The following is a 20,682-nucleotide window of genomic DNA, read 5'->3' as shown; positions in this document are numbered from 1 at the left end:
CAAAGAGGAGGTTTCTGGATGTTGTCAAAGAGGACATGAAGATAGCTGGTGTGAGAGAAGACGATGCACAAAACTGGGTTAGATGGAGGACACCGATTTGCTGTGGCGTCCCCTGAAGGAAAAAGCCCAAAGGAAAAGAAGAGGATAGAAAATATGTTGTTTCTTTTCAAGTATATTTACAAGATCTCAGATGCAGTTGTTGCTGATGTCAACTATTATTTGACTGTAGAAATACAGGTAAAAATGACCCACAACATAATCAACACATTTTTTCAACTTAATATCATGGTTTAAAAACTCACATGAAAATGTATAATTATTCTTAGAGCAGCATAATTATCCAACGCTAAGATGGAAGTGCAATGAAAATATTTATTTATAAGATGCAATTCATAAGATACAGTTTCAATGTCCAAAGCAGTGACTGTTTTTTTAGCTTGTTGGCAGTCTGCTCATTGATTTCTAAACGAGTGGGGGATGGGAATTAGAGACAGACAGTTGCAGAAAGTGGGCGGGAGTGGGGGAGGGGAAGACAGTAAGGTTAGAGCGTGAGAACAGACCTCAACTGATGATCAAAATTGCCACAGCTTTTTTTAAACTTTGATTGAGGTCTGTTTTGAAGGGGGGTATGATAAATTGTGTTCAATATCAACTTTTAATAACTAGTAACAACAATGTCACATAGCACTGCATCTGCCGTATTCTTTATGGCATGAACACATTCACATTTGGCATGAACACATTCACAAATGCTCATCTCTACTCTTTGTCTCGTTTCAACTACTCTTTCTTTAATCAACACATTTTTTCAACATAATATCATGGTTTAAAAACTCACATGAAAATTTATAATTATTCTTGACAATTCATAAGATGTATGAACCCATACTGCTGTTCACAAATGCTCACCTCTACTCTTTGGCTAGTTTCAACTACTATTTCGGCATTGCAATAGAGTGCAGAATCTTTTTTTTTTCTTCATCCGCGCTGCGTAGGCGGGGAGACGCGCACAGTCTCTGTGTCACTAATTAAGTGGGGGAGGGGTAGTGCAACAGTCACCAAGTCTCACTGAGAATTCTCCCACGGCATTTTTTCAACTTTGATTGAGGTATATTTTAAGGCTGAGAACGATACGTTTTGAGCAACATCGTGTTTTAATTAAACTATATGAACTCCAATGTCACATACCTCTAACATAGGTACAGCAAATAAAACTATATGTATTAAACTAACATGGAAAATTATAATTGGTCCTTAAGTGCCACTGAAGAAAAGACAGGAAGCAGAGCTGGAGGTAGCAGAGCTGAAGATGTTGAGGTTTTCTTTGGGAGTGAACAGGTTGGATAGGATCAGGAATGAGATTATCAGAGGGACAAGCCATATTAGAGGCCTTGGAGAGAATGTCAGAAAGGCCAGACTGAGATGGTTTGGACTGTAGAAATACAGGTAAAAATGACCCACAACATAATCAACACATTTTTTCAACTTAATATCATGGTTTAAAAACTCACATGAAAATGTATAATTATTCTTAGAGCAGCATAATTATCCAACGCTAAGATGGAAGTGCAATGAAAATATTTATTTATAAGATGCAATTCATAAGATACAGTTTCAATGTCCAAAGCAGTGACTGTTTTTTAGCTTGTTGGCAGTCTGCTCATTGATTTCTAAACGAGTGGGGGATGGGAATTAGAGACAGACACAGTTGCAGAAAGTGGCCGGGAGTGGCGGAGGGGAAGACAGTAAGGTTAGAGCGTGAGAACAGACCTCAACTGATGATCAAAATTGCCACAGCTTTTTTTAAACTTTGATTGAGGTCTGTTTTGAAGGGGGGTATGATAAATTGTGTTCAATATCAACTTTTAATAACTCGTAACAACAATGTCACATAGCACTGCATCTGCCGTACTCGTTTTTGGCATGAACCCATACTGCTGTTCACAAATGCTCACCTCTACTCTTTGGCTAGTTTCAACTACTCTTTCAAATTGCTCGGCACCATGGCGCTGTTGGATTGGATTTGCCTTTATTAGTCTCACAGTGGAGAAATTTACATTTCACAGCAGCAAAGTGATGAAAGGAATGAAAGTAGAAAAACAACATACATGAGCTGCTGGAAAGGCAGCTTCTCGCCACGCAACAGGCATAATGGAGAAGGTGTTGTCTCATTGCCGATCAAAATAAATCCATACGAAAGATAGCTTTCACTATGTTGCCTTAAGGTCATCGTCTTTGCTTTATTTTCCCCAACACTAATACTAGGGCCTTCATCCGGGTCAGAATCTTGTACACAACCCAATTCGGAGTTTGCAGTTGCCCTTTTTACTCCTAACTCCTTTAACTCCTTGACTGTCACCACGACCTCTCACATGCATCATTAAGTTTCTCGGAGGAACGAGACGATCGGCTACATGTTGCCACATGGACAAATATTTAATTACCCCCCTAGTGTTTACAGCATGGACACTGGACAATGACAATGATTGCAGAAAATGATTAATATGTGTTTTATGTCTGTGTAAGCTCTCAGTCGTACAGGAGTGGTCCATCGATGAAAAGGTTTCTTCAGCCGTCATCTGTACTTCTTTGAAGGTGTCGGACGTTTCGCTTCATCTCCAAGAAGCTGACGAAGCTTCTTGGAGATGAAGCGAAACGTCCGGCATGAAGCAAAATGCTGAAGAACAGCTGAAGAAACCTTTTCATCAATATGTGTTTTCAAATGTGAGCTCTTGAGCTCAATACATTTAGCACCATTTAGCACAACTCATTTGTCTGCAACAGCATGGTTTGAACATTCATTTCATAGGCAATCCCTCAGTTTTGCAGACAAATCATGTAGATTAGACATGTCAAATTCAGGCCCACGGGCCAATTTTGGCCTGCACTACAATTATATTTGGCCCGCGAAATGATTTCAAATATGTATTACATCTGGCCCGCCGCCCCATGTTACAGCACATGTACCGCGAAAGGTGTCTACAATTTGAATTCTCTGTGCAGAGCCAGACTCCAGAAATTGATGCACTTGCATGTAAAAGCGATGCCAAGTATTCAGCTTGTATACTTGTGCATCACCAGAGTAACTGAGCAGTGAAAAAAAACTAAAATGGATAAATATTATTTTATTTACTGGTGGCATCGTCTATTCAAAGTTGAAAGAGATATAGTTTAGGTGTTGGCCTTGATGTGATGTCTGTGATGAAATGATTTAAATTACAATTAGAATGAATAAAGTTAAAGATATAGAAGCCTGATGTTTTTTTCAGTTTTTGTTTTTATTATTTTCTTAAACCTATTCTGATTTCAGTATTTAAGCAAAAATTCAGTTGTAATTTATTAGGATAGTTAATAAAGTACATTAGTTGACTGTATGTTAAAGATAATAAAAACAAACAAATTAATTTTGAAAAAAATGGTCTGGCCCTCGACAATTTTCTTTTTTTAATATTGGCCCTCTTTGAATTTGAGTTTAACAACCACTGGTGTAGATCATGAACCTCGGACACAGGCCCCATCTCACTTTCATTTGAAAAAAAATTAGCCGCCTCCCCGTCGTTCACGCACAGAGAGCCGGCTCGTTGGTGAACACAACACATATCATTCGCTCCTGAAAAGAATCACTATCAACATGAAAGAAGATGGACTGGATTACATCGCAGCCGGAATATTAAAAGGTAATTTCCGTTTAACTTTTGCGATATATTGACACCCGCGTTGCTATATTAGGTAACGCTAAGTTCGACATTCAAATTAGGTTCATGCAAGCTAAAAACGTGTGTTCAGCTAACGTTAGCATTAACAGTTACATCATTATCTATGCAGTGTGTATGCATATCTATCTACACAATAGCACTTTATAGAGAGGTGTATTGGATTTCATTTAGTATTTTCGAGTGCAATAGTACTTTTGTCTAATAGACGTGAATGTTAGTTACGTTTTGACTTTAGGATTTCAGCCCAACGCTAGCCTTAAATCTAAATCTAATATTTACTTGTGTTACATAGTTTGTGAACAGTGTTGCATAATTGAACAATGTTGTGGATTGTTGACAATGAAGCTTTTTTTACGAATTAAATTTCCTGGATAATGTAGGCCTTAGTATCAATGTTGCATGAGCAAATTTAAGTGGCAAATAGTAATTGACACAACGGCCAGTGACACTGCATCTTTTGATGGCTAAATTTGTTGCTTGGGGTTTTTTCTAGCTTCACAAATTACAGAGAGCCAACAAGACCACATCAAACTCCAAGAAATATGCAAGGTCAAGCCCAAGACTGAGGATCCTTGACGCATATTCTTGTTTCAGAGAAGTTGATCATATACAGGTAAAACTCAGAAAATTTGAATCTTGTGAAAACATTCATTCGTTTAAGTGATTCAATTTAAAAGGTGAAATGAATATATTATTTACTCATAACATGATTTGCAAGATATTTTGAGGTTTTATTTGTGAGAATTTTGATTATTATGGCTTATACCAGACATTGGCAAACGACGGCCCGCGGGCCACATACGGCCCGTCAGGATTTTTAATCCGGCCCACCGAACTTGTCCAAATTATAGTAAAAACTGACTCATGACAAAAAGCTAGCGGACACCAGGGCAGACAACTCTGAAAAGTTGCTGGCCTTATATTCCAGGTATCCGCGAAATAGTATGTAAATGCCATATCTTGCATATTCCATGAGGCAAATGTTTGAACTGCTAAGGGCTATTTTCCACGTTAGAAAGACATTTAATAAATTGGGTTGTAGTGTGCTTACTGTGCTGAGGTTCGCACACACTGCATTTAATGCTTTAGTATATCCGGCCCAAACACTGCCTCCATATGCTCCTGGCCTGGCCGGCCCCTCTGTCAAATTTTAGAACCCATTATGGCCCGCCAGTCAATAAGTTTGCCCACCCCTGATCTACAAGGACAGTTTGTGGACTTCTCTCACGCAGTGGTCTCTATGGCCTAGTTTGTGCTCAGAAACTAGCATTAAACAGAAGACAACGAAACAATCGTGTTGCATTTGCTCAAGCCCACAGCTTGCAGAAACGATGGACAGTGGAAAAGTAGCAGAAGGTTGATTTTTCTGATGAATCGTCCATTGAACTGCATCCCAATCGCCGCAAATACTGCAGAAGACCTGTTGGAACCCACATGGACCTGTGGCGTCACCGGTGCGCACCGCGGCTTTGATGTCTTTCAAGCCCTTGGTCTCCTTGAAGTGCGTCTCAGCCTGACACATGTCACACGCTTGAAAATTATATAAAAGTAGCCGTTGCGGGACAGAGAGAATCAGACTCATCTCGGACTCAGACCCAGACAGACACGCAGCTCGCAGAGACCTGCTCAGCATCACACGGAGTTTCACAGCACAACTTGCTCGACTCCACGCCACGATCAAGTTCTGCGTGTCACCTGCCTGGGAGATTGGGAGATCTGACAACAAACCTACTTACAAATAAAGAGAAACATCTTTATTGGCGAGCCAGCCAGGAGGATTTTTTTTCTTCTCCTCCTCAGCCCAATCAACTCTCCTAATGGAAAGAGACCAGATTTCCGCCGTCTCCCTCAAACCCCCCCCCCTTCCACCCCAGGCACGATGACATGGAGCTCTGGAGTTCCAAGTGGTTGACTCCCAATTCGTCAACCGTGCCATCACCCAGGAGACCAGCAAATTCCACTATGTGGTCGCAGCCCTCACTCCGGAGTTGGCTGGTCGTGTGGGCCGAGTCATCTTTGACCCTCCGGCCGAGAATCCTTACGCGGCCCTGAAACAGGAAATCCTGAGGCACACCACCCTCATGAAACACATGAGGTACACAGCCTTGAGGCATGACGTCGAGCTGGGAGACAGCCGGCCCTCCCAGCTCCTGCAATGCCTCGAGACGGTGGCGGGCAACAGCATCAAGGACCAGAGTTTCCTGTCTTCATAGAGAAGCTGTCCCCGATGATCCAAGCAGTCCTGGCAACAACCCACCCGACTCCACCTTGCAGGAGTTGGCCGCCCTCGCCGACAAAGTTGTGGAGGCGTACGCGGGGCAGCCTACCGTTTCTGCCATGCAGCTTCTTCCGACGCCAGGGCCCTCGACTGATGCTCTCCAACTGCTCATCGACGAGATCCGTGCCCCGCGAACCGAAATCCGGGAACGCAGCCACAGTCGAGAACGCCGCCGTAATCACGGACGCGGCCCCATTCGAGAGCGCAGCCCAAGCCGCAACCGACCTGACCAACCCCAGTCGGACGACCCTACCTGCCCCCGACGTTGTTCACCACATTGTTACTGCTGATCCCGCGAAGTTTCAACGCTTTCGCCGCCTTGCCCCGGCGAAACAACGGATTGCCGAAGCCGAATTCAACCACATGCTTCAGCTCGGTATTATCCGTCCATCGGACAGTAGATAGGCATCCCCGCTGCACATGGTCCCCATGGCGAAGGTGGGCGACTGGCGTCCCCGCGGTGACTACCGTGCGCTGAATTTTGTCACAGTTCCTGACCGCTACCCTCTTCCTCACATCCACAACTGCGTGTCCTTCCTCCACGGACAAACAGTGTTCTCCACCGTCGATCTGGTAAGAGCCTACCACCAGATCCCTGTCGCGAAAGTGGATGTGTCGAAGACGGCCGTCACTACCCCATTTGGCTCGTTTGAGTTCCTGCGCATGCCATTTGGCCTCCGGCCTTCTGCTGTGCCTACATCGACGACATCCTCATCGCCAGCGACTCCCAAGAGGAGCACCTGCAGCACCTGGAAATGGTCTTCAAGCGTCTGGACGAGCACGGCCTGGTTGTCAACTCCGACAAGTGTGTTTCTGGGCAACCCAAGATCAAGTTCCTTGGCCACCTAGTCGATGGCAAAGGAGTAGGCCCTCTAGTTGGCAAGGTGCAGGCTATCCGTGACTTTCCCACACCCGAGACGGTAACCCAATTACAACGATTCCTCGGGATGGTAAACTTCTACCGCCGCTTCATCCCGAACTGTGCCGAGGCTGCCCTGCCACTAAACTCGCTGACTGGCAACAAGAAGAAGAACATTGCTGTCGACCTCTCCGAGCAATTAAAGGCTTTTCAACGGCTGAAGGATCTCGTTTCCTATGCAACACTCCTAGCTCACCCAAGCCCCGATGGTCAGTTGTCTCTCATGGTTGACGCCTCCACGGTTGCAATCGGTGCGGTTCTCCACGACGGCTTTAATGGTGACTCTCGACCCATCGCCTTCTTGTCCAAGGCCCTCCAGCCGGCCGAACGCCGGTACTCCACCTTTGGCCGGGAACTTCTTGGCGTCTACCTTAGCGTGAAGCACTTCCGGCACTTCATCGAGGGTGGCCGTGTCATCATCTTTACCGACCACAAGCCACTCCTCTCCGCCATCCCCTCGGCATCGACGAAGTACCTGGAGCGAGAAGTTTGGCACTTGGACTACCTCTCGCAATTTGACCTTGAGTTTCGCCACGTCCAGGGGGCTCAAAACGAGGTCGCAGACGCCCTTTCTTGGGGTGAGATCAACGAGATCCAGTTCCCAGACGGTCTTGACTACGACGAGATGGCAGCAGCCCAGGTACGAGAAGGTCTGACCGACCATGCCAACGACCCCAACATCATCGCTGTCCCTCTCCCTAACTCTGGCTGCACGATCCTGTACGTCCAGTCCGACGGCGTCCCTCGACCACTGGTTCCAGACTCCTTCCGGCGAAAGGTGTTCAACTCTCTGCACAGTCTCTCTCATCCTGGAATTTGTGGTACGACCAAGTTGCTGGCGAAAAGGTTTTCCTGGAAAGGACTGCAGAGGGATGCGCGAGACTGGGTGCGCGGCTGTCTACGATGCCAACGCTCAAAGGACCAGCGCCATACGAAGTCACCCGTGGGAATTTTTGACACGCCGAACGGCCGGTTCAGTCAAGTCCACATAGATCTTGTCGGACTCCTTCCCCCCTCCCGTGGCTTCCGGTACTTGTTGACTTGCATTGACCGTTTCACCCGATGGTGCGAAGCCCTTCCCTTGTCCGACTGCGGGTTCGAAGCTGTTGTCGGTGCCTTCCTCCAACACTGGGTCGCCCGCTTTGGATCACTGAAGTCCATCACCACCGATCGTGGAGCCCAGTTCGAGTCTGCACTATTTGGCAAGCTGTGCAAGTTTCTGGGATATGAAAGACACCGGACGACGGCCTACCACCCAGCTGCGAACGGCATGGTTGAGCGCTTCCATCACCAACTGAAGGCCTCCCTGATGTCTTCCGACAATGCCGAACACTGGGTGGATAACCTGCCTCCAGTGTTGCTGGGCATCCGCTCCACGCTAAAACCCGACATCAACTCGACTCCAGCGGAGCTGGTATATGGCGCCAGTTTACAACTGCCTGGTGAGCTGCTCAACCTGACCGACGCAACGACTATCGACGTCAATGATCTGCTCACCCGCCTCCGGCAGTTTGCGCTGGCTCTGCGGCCCTGGCCGCCGCGAACATCGTACCGACCGACGCAGGTGGATCCCGCACTCCAGACATGTACGCATGTCTTCATGCGGTGTGATCGGGTGCGCAAGCCCCTCCAGCCCCCTTACGTTGGCCCGTATTCCGTCCTCTCCCGTGGTGAGAAGACGTTCTGGATTCAAATCAACGGCCGCGAGGATACAGTCTCCATCGACTGACTCAAATGTCAATGCCCCCCATGTCTGGTGATCGACCTTCTTCGTACCTGGCCTTTCCGTGTGGCCGAACGACCCGGAGCTGCAGACGTGTGCACCTCCCAGAACGGCTCACCTCCTAACGGCTCTTCTGAGCGCATCCGGCTCGTTTTTTCCTGCGGAACATCTTCATAGAGAAGCTGCCCCCGATGATCCAAGCAGTCCTGGCAACAACACCACCTGACTCCACCTTGCAGGAGTTGGTCGCCCTCGCCGACAAAGTTGCAGAGGCGTACGCGCGGCAGCCTACCGTTTCTGCCATGCAGCTTCCTCCGACGCCAGGGCCCTCGACTGATGCTCTCCAACTGCTCATCGACGAGATGCGTGCCCTGCGAACCGAAATCCGGGAATACAGCCACAGTCGAGAACGCTGCCGTAATCACCATTCGAGAGTGCAGCCCAAGCCGCAACCGACCTAACCAACACCAGTCGGACGACCCTACCTGCCCCCGTCATTGTTCACCACATGGTGACCGCTGGTCCCGCGAAGTTTCAACGCTTTCGCCGCCTTGCCCCAGTGAAACAACGGATTGCTGAAGCCGAATTCAACCACATGCTTCAGCTCGGTATTATCCGTCCATCGGACAGTAAATGGGCCTCCCTGCTGCACATGGTCCCCATGGCGAAGGTGGGCGACTGGCGTCCCCGCGGTGACTACCGTGCGCTGAATTTTGTCACAGTTCCTGACCGCTACCCTCTTCCTCACATCCACGACTGCGTGTCCTTCCTCCACGGACAAACAGTGTTCTCCACCGTCGATCTGGTAAGAGCCTACCACCACATCCCTGTCGCGAAAGAGGATGTGTCGAAGACGGCCGTCACCACCCCATTTGGCTCGTTGGAGTTCTTGCGCATGCCATTCGGCCTCCGGAACGCCTCTCAGACTTTTCAATGCTTCATCGACTCTGTCCTCCGCGGTCTTGACTTCTGCTGTGCCTACATCGACGACATCCTCATCGCCAGCGACTCCCAAGAGGAGCACCTGCAGCACCTGAAAACGGTCTTCAAGCGTCTGGACGAGCACGGCCTGGTCGTCACCTCCGACAAGTGCGTTTCTGGGCAACCCAAGATCAAGTTCCTCGGCCACCTAGTCGATGGCAAAGGAGTACGTCCTCTACCTGGCAAGGTGCAGGCTATCCGTGACTTTCCCACACCCGAGACGGTAACCCAATTACAACAATTCCTCGGGATGGTAAATTTCTACCGCCGCTTCATCCCGAACTGTGCCGAGGCTGCCCTGCCACTAAACTCGCTGACTGGCAACAAGAAGAACATTCTCAGACCCAGACACATGCAGCTCGCAGACACCTGCTCAGCATCGCACAGAGTTTGACAGCACGACTTGCTCGACTCCACACCATGATCAATCTCTGCATGTCACCTGCCTGGGAGATCTCACAACGAACCTACTTACAAATAAAGAGAAACATCAAACTCTTTAGATCCAAGATTCACCTAGAAAACAGTCGTTTGGTGGAGGAAAAATCATGGTTTGGGGTTACATCCAGTATGGGGGTGTGCATGAAGAATCAAGAAATTCTTGCTGCTCGTTACATTCCAAACTGCAAGAGAGGGCAAATTCTGCAACAGTGCTCCTTCTCATCCACATCAAAGTTCCTGAAAGCGAAGGTCAAGGTGCTCCAGGATTGGCCAGCCCAGTCACCAGACATGAATGTTATTGAACATGTCTGGGGTAAGATGAAGAAGAAAGCTTGGAAGATGAAACCGAAGAATCTTGATGAACTCTGGGAGTCCTGCAAGACTGTTTTGTTTGCCATTCCAGATGACTTCATCAATAAATTAATTGAGTCCTTGCCGAGACGTATGTATGCAGTCCTCCAAGCTCACAAGAGCCATACACAATATGAATTCTTTTTCTAATGCATCAAGACTTTATGTTCTGACGTTATTGTAGCATATTTGTGTATTCAAAATGAAATATATGTATAATTTCTACATTATTTTTGTATGCGACAAGACTTTTGTCCAAGCAAAATCTGACCTTTCTGTCCAAAACTTTATTTTGATATAATGTGCATTGCCTTTCATATAAGCCATTTGTGATTCCAATTGATGAACTCCAAGTCAAGTTCTTATTTGTTGTTCCTACAACTTGGATAAGCAGCAAGACTTTTGTCAGGCACTCTAGCTTATGAAAACTGCTAAATCAATTTAAAACCACCACAAAAGACATTCATTGTGAATAAATATATCAGTATTTATTTGAGTGCAGTCGGGTTATATATACTGTACTGTCATAAGAAAGTCGTAATGTCTTGATAAAAAAATGCAGTTCATCCAGTAATGGTCTGTATTGCTGTTTGGCACAAATCATGCTTATGTAGGACTAACATGATATAGTTCAAATAGTTTTTCTTCTCCTCCCCCAACATCTGAATATGCTGTTTTTGCCAGGGTTGTTACCATCAGCTGTTGCACCTTTGCAGAAGCTGGGAAATGCAGGTGAGGCCCTCTTGCATATCTTGAAGGTAAGTCTTTATTTCATTTTGAATGGCTCGACAAGTACCACACACACATGCTGCTTGAAACGTGCAAATTATTCTTTTAACAGCCAAAATATATTATTGTGTGTTCTGGGAGAGGTGGTTAACCACTTTACTTATTACGTATTATTACGTCTGTGTAAGCTCTGTCGTACAGGAGTGGTCCATCGATGAGAAGGTTTCTTCAGCCGTCATCTGTACAATTTTGAAACGTATTATTACGTATTGTGCTATTTATCATGTTAATCTCATCACAACTTTCTCGCTTATATATATTTTTTTTAACCCGCAGAAGACCCAACTGAACATGTCAGCAAATGCTCCCTCAACTCTGGCCCCAATCTTGTTGACCAAGAGAACTACATGATCATCATTGGGACCGCCAAAGGGTGTAAATATGCTTACAGCTGTCACTTCATTCATTCATCATCCATCGACCCACACGCCCCACACATCCATTTATTTATTTATTTATTTATTTATTTATTTATTTATTTAGTTATTTATTTATTTATTTATTTATTTAACTTATTGCTTTAAGGTCCATCCGCACTCGCACCCAGGGACAACTTTTGAAATAGAATATCACTTTACTATTTCTGTTTAATGTGCTAATTTGAATACAAACAAGAAGTTACTTACCAATGACTCAGTCCTTGTGCTTCTTTCACGATGTATGTATTTACTTTTACTCAAGTGCCCCTTTTTTCTGTGATGTTTTTTAAAAGTAACAAGACAGTTGAGTACACATTTATTCTGCCACCTCTGTCCTTGTATGTATTTTGCAAAAGATGAGACTGATGCCCTAAATATAAGAGTAAATAATAGTTCCATCACTCATACATCAGAATATAAAACCCAGTAAAATACTCACATAGGTCTTACCTTACTGTTAGAAATGTACACTTCTAATTACAAATGTGGAGTTATAAAATGACAACATAAACTTTGCTCAGTATGTCATTCATGGAATGAACATGAAGCAAATGTAAATTTCTCCACTCTATCTAATTTTTTAAACCTGTTCATTCAATGTATTTTTTTCAGTGGTTTGACTTAAGGTATAATTTTGGATGGGTCTGAGGCCATATTCCAATGTTGGGTTCACAAAACGACTTCTATTTCAGAACATTATGTTTTGTTAAAAAATTAATTAAACTTAGACAAATATTACATGTAATGAAAATGAATCAGTTTTACTTTCTAATAACCCCATGAGACTGTTTTCTCCAGTTTGAATTTTGCTGGAACATAAATATCTAAAAATCCAAAAGATGGCGGTAGAGAGTCCAAAGTGTGTGTATCCAAGTGAAATAAAAATACACACACAAAATGAATGTTGATGCGTTTGTGAGGACCTCCCTGAAAATAATCATAAAAATATATTTAAGTTATGAGCACCTTTCAAAACTCTCAAGGACACTTTACAGTCACAGGCTAAGTTATTCTGACGGTGAGCAGCTTTGAGAGATGCATATTAGACCTTCTAGAAGCCTTTTCAATGAAAAACTTGTGAGGACCGACCTAACGGTCCTCACAAGTCAAAAATGTCCTCACTACGTATGGTATAAAATCATTGTGGACCTCACAAGTATAGCCGTACAAACACACACACACACACACACACACACACACACACACACACACACACACACACACACACACGCACGCAGAGACATAAACAGTACTGCATACACCGATTGAGACTGGGGTCGCTCCCGGCTCCACTCCCTGTGACCTCACTGTTGTGGTCTCCTTCCGTAGTCCACCACTCCGCTACCGTGTGGTGAAAACGGCATAAAACCACAACTTGCATACCTTCTGGTGCTCTCACTCACACACACACATCACACACACACACACACACACACACACACACACACACACACACACACACACACACACACAAACACGGCAAGCACTGCGCACACTCCCGTCATCTGTCAAAATGTGCACCCCACCACACAGCCACCAGGGCCATAAGACCGGCTGCTTCAAGAGATTCCTAACTGTGTTAAGACAACACCTCTGTTTCACTCTGCTGATATGGTCAGAGTTAAAGGCCTGATTTAATGAACTGCCTCAGGGATGCAATTTCTCTCTCAAGAGGCTTTTGGATTATCGCTCCTGAACAATTGATGTCGAGTCAGTCACATTATCAGACTGTTTAAAACCTCATTTTTTTCTTTTTTAAACCCTCTGACCTCAGTGAGTTCCTTTCGTTAGAAAATCTGGTCATGTGCAGTTACCCAAGAAGGCGGAGTGCGTAACCCTCCGCTCATTCGCATCTGATTGAGCTCAACAAATGCTTCGCAATTTTGAAACCCCACGAATAAAAGGTTGTTATCAAGCTCTTGGCGCATTTTGTCTTAGATTTTCTGAGCCCATGTCACCATTTCATCTCAAGTGTTTTAGCAGATGTCAGGTTTTTTTTCATAAACATGGGGCTGGAATGATTTATTCAAGACGTTTGACAATGTTCCTGTTGGGATATAAAAATGTAGGTAATGCCCTGGTCATGACCTCTTCTAGCTCAATTGCAATTAACCGATACTGATGTTAATACCGGTGTTGCATTTTTCAGATTTTTTTTCTCAAAGCAGCTGTTTGAATCAACCTTTTGTATTCACATTATTTGACTGTGCCTCAATGTTCTATTCTGACAAAAAGTGCAAAAGATACATACAAGGCAGCCTCCTCTTATTTTAATTGATTCATTTATTTATTAATTTTGTATTTAATTTCATCAGGGGCAGATTAACACATCAAGTAAGAGCTCCCGAGTCTCCATATTTCATACTTAAATCTCATCCTATGAATAATAGAAGGCTCACCCTTCACACATTTTCGTCATATTGATTTCGCGTGCATTTCAAGCCTAACGGACATGCAGCATTTTCTTTGCTCTTTAATAAAATCTCTCCATCAAGATAGGTAGGTAGGTTGATTGATTGATTGATTGTGTCAAACTATTAAATGTTTTAATCTCGATCAAATTTATAAATCCATAGTTAAGATCACAATTACTTGTGATTAATCTACATTCCTTTGATTTCTTTTGTCCTATTTTCCCCATTTAATTATCTCATTACCAACTAATTGTGGATCTGTCTTCTTTGTGCTAAATATTAACATTTACTGAAACGATTTTAAAGAACCATGTTTTTCCTATGGAACAGTTAATCACACTGCACAACTGTGTGTCTGCGTGTGTGTGTGTGTGTGTGCTTGTGTATGTATGTAATGCATGTATGTGGACTATGCAGCAGGATTCCCCAGGCTGACATAGTTGTACACACTTCTTTAGTTTGTCACTTAAAGGACAACCGACACCATTTTTTTGTTTCCTAACTGACATCAGAAAAACGTTTTATAGCATCTAAAATACCCAAAACACGCAGGCTGATATTTTTAGTCGAATGAAAAACATCAATAAAAATGACTTAGTCACCCAAAACTATTTCAAAATGATCTGAGAAAATTTCAGTTTCAGAAGGTCCCCCTTGTTCGTGATGTCACGCCAATACGTCTTGCCTTGCTAATTTTCTACTTTCTTATTTTCAATGCCTTAAAATGTCTTATATAATAAATGTGCTATGGTATTATAATTAAAATAATAAACTGTACTGCATAACAAAGTGGTTTTATTTACCTTTGTGATGGTATTTGATGGCTTGATGGAATGGAGTGGCCGGTTTCCTCAGCATTAAACACTTGATGAGGAACGTGACCTTCTTCTTTTACCATCTTGAGGAATGATCCTTTGTAGGTGGTTTCTCTGCGATCATTTTATCTAGTTCCTCATCAATTGTGTTCTGTTTAGCTGGATTTATAGCTTTTTGCATCAAGTGTACAGATGGCTTGTGCGGGTTGTTTGTGGAGCCTGATTGATGGGATATTTTAACCTTGCAGTCTACACTCTGCCTTTGAACTATCAAGGTTGAAACTCTTAATGTCATCTGCCTGTCTCTTTTTTAAATTTTTAAACCACCTTCCCTCACTGCTGCGTTCTTGACCAATCATGTGGCTTTAACCGAAAACTGGGGCCGGGGAATAGAGGACAAAAAAGTCGGCAGCCATTTTATTTTTGGAGAACGGCTTCACTCTCTCTCTGTCTGTAAACCCCACCTCCCATTACTGCTGCATTCTTGACCAATCACGTGGCTTTAACCAAAGACTGGGGGCCGTGAATAGTCGGCTGCCATTTTGTTGTTAGAACGGGCTTGTTCGCGAACGACACATTACTCATTGTGGCAGCTCCGTGTGTATCCCGAAAAATAGTTCGTGTGCCAAGATAAAATGTTCATAAATTAAACGTTCGTAAACCGGAAAGTTTGTAAGCCAAGGGGTTCGTAAACCGAGGGATCACCGTACTGTCACTCCATTTCACCCTCTAGAAGAAGTAGCGCCTTATAATGTGGTCTGCCTCATTTATGGAAAACGTTTTAAAACATGTCATTCATTGAAGGTGCGCTTGTAGTCTGGTGGGCATTATACAACGGAAAATACAGTATACAGTTCAGAACCACTGTTTTTCACATCTGTCAAATGTTTGTTCACTGGCTGTTTTGATCGTCACTCATTTTTCCCGTACGCTCGATGACCCGACCTCACTTGACAGAGCATGGCAAGCTTTAAATAGACACCGCAAGGCAACAAACACACATTGGTATTTGAGACTAACCTCTTTCCAATTGAGGCAAACTGTGGGTGTAATGGGTTGTTCATGTGCTAAAGAGGGGTTTAGTTACATGATTCGGAGAAGGGGCCTTGTCCCAGTATTCCACGGTGGCAGCTTGATTCAATTGAGAGCTTGGTGAAGATGCTGGCAGGGGGCATGAGGGGAAAAAGCTCTTCTTTCAGTTGAATTCAAAATCTTTTGCCTTTTGGCCTGCCTTCAGTCTTCTCCATTTACTCACTCACTCACTCACTCACTCACGCACACAACCACAACCACACATACGCTCATGATTCCTCTCGTCCACACAGACAACTACACAAGGCGAGTGAGGCAGTCAGCCACACTCGACAGAATGTTTCCGCTGGGAGCACTTGGAGGCCGAGGGGGCCACAGGATAAGTCGTGCTGTAATGTGATGAATATTTTCAAACAGCAGCAGCCTTCTGACTGGCTGCAGCAAGATGTCCGGCGAAGGTTTAACATGCATACGCAATCACGATGAGAACCACAGCCAACAATTAGACTCACCAATGTGTGGACGTGAGGGTCACAGAGCTTTATTTGTGCTCGCCAAAGCAGATTCGTCTTTGTTGGGGTGTCCTTAACTGCTCTCAACCACCGGTAATTACGTTATGAGGCCAGTGAAAGTTATTACTATGTGAGGGCTTTCAATTCAATCTGAGTTTCATATGGCCTTTTGTTGCTTTTGCAGGCAACATATTAACAAAAATACATTCATAATTATTTTTCCCCCATATGATCGAGTTAGTCTTCAATTCAGTCTTACTCTGCATGTTTGCATTTGTCTGCATGCCCTCTCTCTCCCGGCAAGTTGGCGTTTTCGTGTTTATGGTGTTAGTTAAAGTCATAAGTGCCTTGCAAGCTGAGTCCGAGAGGACAGTCATTTTATCTGTGCTGTATGTCATGCATATTAGCATATTTGACCATAAAGCTGACTTTGACTTTCATGTTTGAAGTCATCGGCAATCAACGCAACATGTGGGTGGCTTTTTAAAATGAAAATTCTGAAAATAAAATAAAAACAAGTGTGCATGGATGGATGGATTTTGAAAGTAACTGTATTTGTAACTGTATATTTCACAGTTTCACCTTGCAACACTGCCACTTGTGTTAGTTATGTTTGTACCAAGTAATCTACCGGTCCTAAGAATGGAGGAATGTGGGAAATGGCTTTGCCAAAGGACTTTTTTTCAGGTTGAATCTTATTAAACTGGTTTCAAACATGCATATTTCAACGGATAAAACCTGGCTTTTTTCCTGGACTGCTGTTTTTCCCTTATAATAATTATTGCCCCCTGACTTGATTATAGTTAAATGCTACTTGTGTATTATTTGCGTTTAGAGTTGAGTCGCTGTTGTTGGTTTACCAAGTCACAGATAGCAGCTGAGGTAAATCCAGCAGCCGCTGTCTGTTAGTCTCATATCAATTGAGAAAGAAGCATGTGCACGACATGGACTTCCACTTGGCCACATATGCAGTGTACCGGCGTAAATATGCAATGATCGTACCAGTGTAAGCTCCCCCATCGTTCTACCACTTTAAAAGGTTTTGGAAGCCCACTTCAGGCTGCCTCTCGGGAATCGAACCAAAGTATGTGGTAATGAAATGCTTGTCTCTCCCGGTATTTGGGGTGGGGGGGGGGGGGGCGGCTTGGAAGCAGACAATATAACATTCACATCAGAGTCAACCCATTCTTTCATTCCTTCTCATTGAACCTAAACTATATGCTTGACATATTTAAATAGATTTAGCACTGGCAATTTACTTCATGGATTTGGACTGAGATAATTAAAGTAGATTTGTCAAGTGGAAGTCGTTGCCGGTGTGAAGTACAGTGTTTGCAGCTATAGATCACTTTTTTGGGGGGGTTATGATGATTAATGGTTTTCGCACTGATCCAAGCAGTGATCGCTACTTACGATCTGGCTGTGGATGCAGTGGAGTCATTTCAGGATTGCAAGAATCTGTCTGGCTCCACTTGAAAGGCTCTGCCAGGTGTCCATTGGAGAGGAGAAAAAGGATAGACAGTGTTGGATTTGTGCATGCTGCACCCACTGACCTGCGCACACCGGTGTGTGTGTCTGCGTGTGTGTGTGTGCGTGTGTGTGTGTGTGTGTGTGTGTGTGTGTGTGTGTGGGGGGGGGGGGGGGTTTGCATATATGCGTGAGTGAATGCGCGCTTGCGTACTGTACTGCGCGCCAGCTTGACAGACTGGTGGGCCAGTGATGCATTAGCTATGGCTAGAGATTGGTATGGAATAAATAATGGATACCATCCTTTACCTCTGAATAAATCAAGACCTGAGAAATGGAGAGAGACAGGAGATAACATTCAGGAGTGAGTTAGAGAAATTGAGAGTCAGGCAGAGCGGAGGATTTGTCCAAACCGGAAGAATATCATGTCGTGGGGTAATGTGAAGTCCTACTTTCCAAATCTCAAATATTGTATCTGTACCTATTATCCTCAAACCATTTGTATGAGATCATTCTTCAATAATGTATTTGTTCTGTTGTTGACTTTGCATTTCAGGCTGAAGGCCAAACATTTGCCTTCCCTGATATCTTCCCAGCAAAGACCAGCACGCCAGCAGAGGGTTCTCTGGAAGAGATGCAGGAGAAGTTCATGGAGGACGAGAAGCAGAGGCAGGAACCTGACCCGAGGAGAGGAGGGGTAACAGAGTGGTTCGGACTCTGAGGTGGCTCACCTACTCTGTGTGGGGGGGTGATGGTGGGGTGGGGGGCCTGTTTCGCTGGCTGAAACACCCAGAAGAAGCAACTGTAGAAGTGCCATTTCTATTTCTGCAGAAAAAGCTCACCAACACACATGTCTGCATCTGTTCTTCGGTTTGTGTGCGTGCATGTTCTGAGTTACTGAGAACTCAGTAACCAGAGAACAGAATCTTTGGAAGAGGCGAATTGCCCGGCCTCCATATTTCATAAACCTATCCCACCCTACAGGACCTCCATCACCTTAGTTGACCTCCTCGTAAACTTTGTTTCTCCCACCTCCTTCGGCGGGGCTTCATCTTTTCTCCCCGAAATTCCGTTTGCTCAGAAATCTCATTTTTAGGGAATAACAAACTTGAAAATTGTACATGAACACTTGCGTAGCTGTTAATATTTGTACCATTACTGCCAAGTGTAAAGAGAAATGAAACTTTGTTCATGTTAACATGTCAGCACAATAAAGTCATTTTTAAACTTTATAAAAACAAAGCTGTCACCTGTCATGACTGGCACACACAGAGTTTAATGTAATGCTAATGTACAGTATAGTGTAACTCACAAAGGTGCGCTACCATCAATTTGATGAATTATTATACAGAGGACAACATTTTGGAACCGTGCTTAAATCATAGAAACCACCCGTAAGACAGGTATTGTATATTGAAAATTGACTTTTTAATGTTTGGATAAATACAACTTCCTTGCCCATTGATCGAATAATGTCCGGTGAGCTGACCTGAGGCGTCTGGAAGGTGTGTAAGGGTGGATGAGCTCGGAGGAGTAAGGAGAAGCGCGGCCATTTAAAGATTTGAAAACAAATAAGATCTTGAAAATAACTATTAAATGTATACGGAGCCAGTGAAGGGATGCCAGAGTAGGAGTTATGTGATCCCTCTTACGAGTACCAGTCGAGATGCGAGCAGCAACATTCACACAACCAACTATAACCTTTTATTATCTGTCTATTTCTGAAAATGCAAGGGCAAACTGCTCTGCACTTTCATCTCACTGTTACAGAACACTGAGTTGCTCAGCTAATGACTGGCAGCGAGGCTGGTTGCAGTTCCACAATTACACTTCCACTTTGACCTGGCGGCTGAAACACTATTATGTCAAAGCCAAAGGGTAAGCAGATCTGTAAGGAATATTAGCACAGATTATCACGAGCTAATAGTGTTACCAGCATGAGATTGTTTAGGCTAAATTGATGTTTTAGGGATGAAGGAATGAAGGCCTTCTTTTGTCATGATTCCTTCAATGTCTTTTGCAATTTTTTATGGTCGCAATATGGAATCACCTTTATTGGGGTGTATATATTTTTGTATTTCTTTTTTGTCCAAGACCAAACAATGACTGGCTTTCACTCCAGGATTTGTCCACCTTTGTTCCTCTTCCGCATTTGTGTCAACAACGGTCATCCTCCGACACGGCATGAATAGAAGTGGTATAGTATTCCTAACAGCTTTGACTTTCAGCCAGTTGGAAGAGACCTCTGGGACAACCCACATCCTTTTCTTTTTATGAGTTTGCCTCGGATTAATTGACCAATTTACATTTGAGATGTTTCAGCAAAGCAACATCATGCAGTGTTTTATGATTTAGTTATAGCACTTCTTGCCATGAGTTGAGAAAATATGTCTAATTGTTACTGCTTGTTGCAATAAAAAAGCAATAAACAGTCACTTGCCCAAAAGCGGCGCGCTTGCTTTTTCTTGCTCTCCTCGCCTCATCTCTCATGACCGCTGTGCTCAACAACTGTCTCTCCGAGCTGCTGCTTGCCACACGCACTGGCGCGCACACGTGCCAACGTGGTCTCGTAGCTCCTTTAACAAAGTAATGATCTATGATTGAATCGGACCACTGGAGGACTAAGCTTTCTTACGGTAAAAAGGCCCATAAAGGGGATGGGGGGGGGGGGGGGGGGCTCCCAGGCCCGCTCAGATTCTCCATTATGCCTGCGGGTCAAGGTTACAGTTAAAGTGTCCCCCAGCCGTCACCACAAAACGCTGGCTCATACCAAAGGTCCTGCCGGTTCCCGACCCACAGCAAGCCAACTCTTCTATCACTAAGGA

At 44.3% G+C, this 20,682-nt stretch overlaps 1 protein-coding gene across 1 annotated transcript in view; it reads left to right on the top strand.

The window, feature by feature from the left end:
- mrpl23 (mitochondrial ribosomal protein L23) overlaps positions 1 to 19,099 on the top strand; it is an 86,093-nt gene extending 66,994 nt beyond the window's left edge. Inside the window, exon 5 of the mRNA XM_088997283.1 lies at positions 18,414 to 19,099. Coding sequence (XP_088853409.1) covers positions 18,414 to 18,578 — 165 coding nt within the window. The 3' untranslated portion in view covers positions 18,579 to 19,099. The remainder of the gene's footprint in view (positions 1 to 18,413) is intronic.
- Positions 19,100 to 20,682: the final 1,583 nt, after the last annotated feature.

Source organism: Hippocampus bargibanti, linkage group LG05 (assembly GCF_051943395.1).
Source record: "Hippocampus bargibanti isolate YZ-2025 linkage group LG05, ASM5194339v1, whole genome shotgun sequence".
NCBI classification, from domain to species: domain Eukaryota; kingdom Metazoa; phylum Chordata; class Actinopteri; order Syngnathiformes; family Syngnathidae; genus Hippocampus; species Hippocampus bargibanti.
Note: the sequence above shows the minus strand (reverse complement) of the source record. Positions and strands in the feature narration are given on the sequence as shown.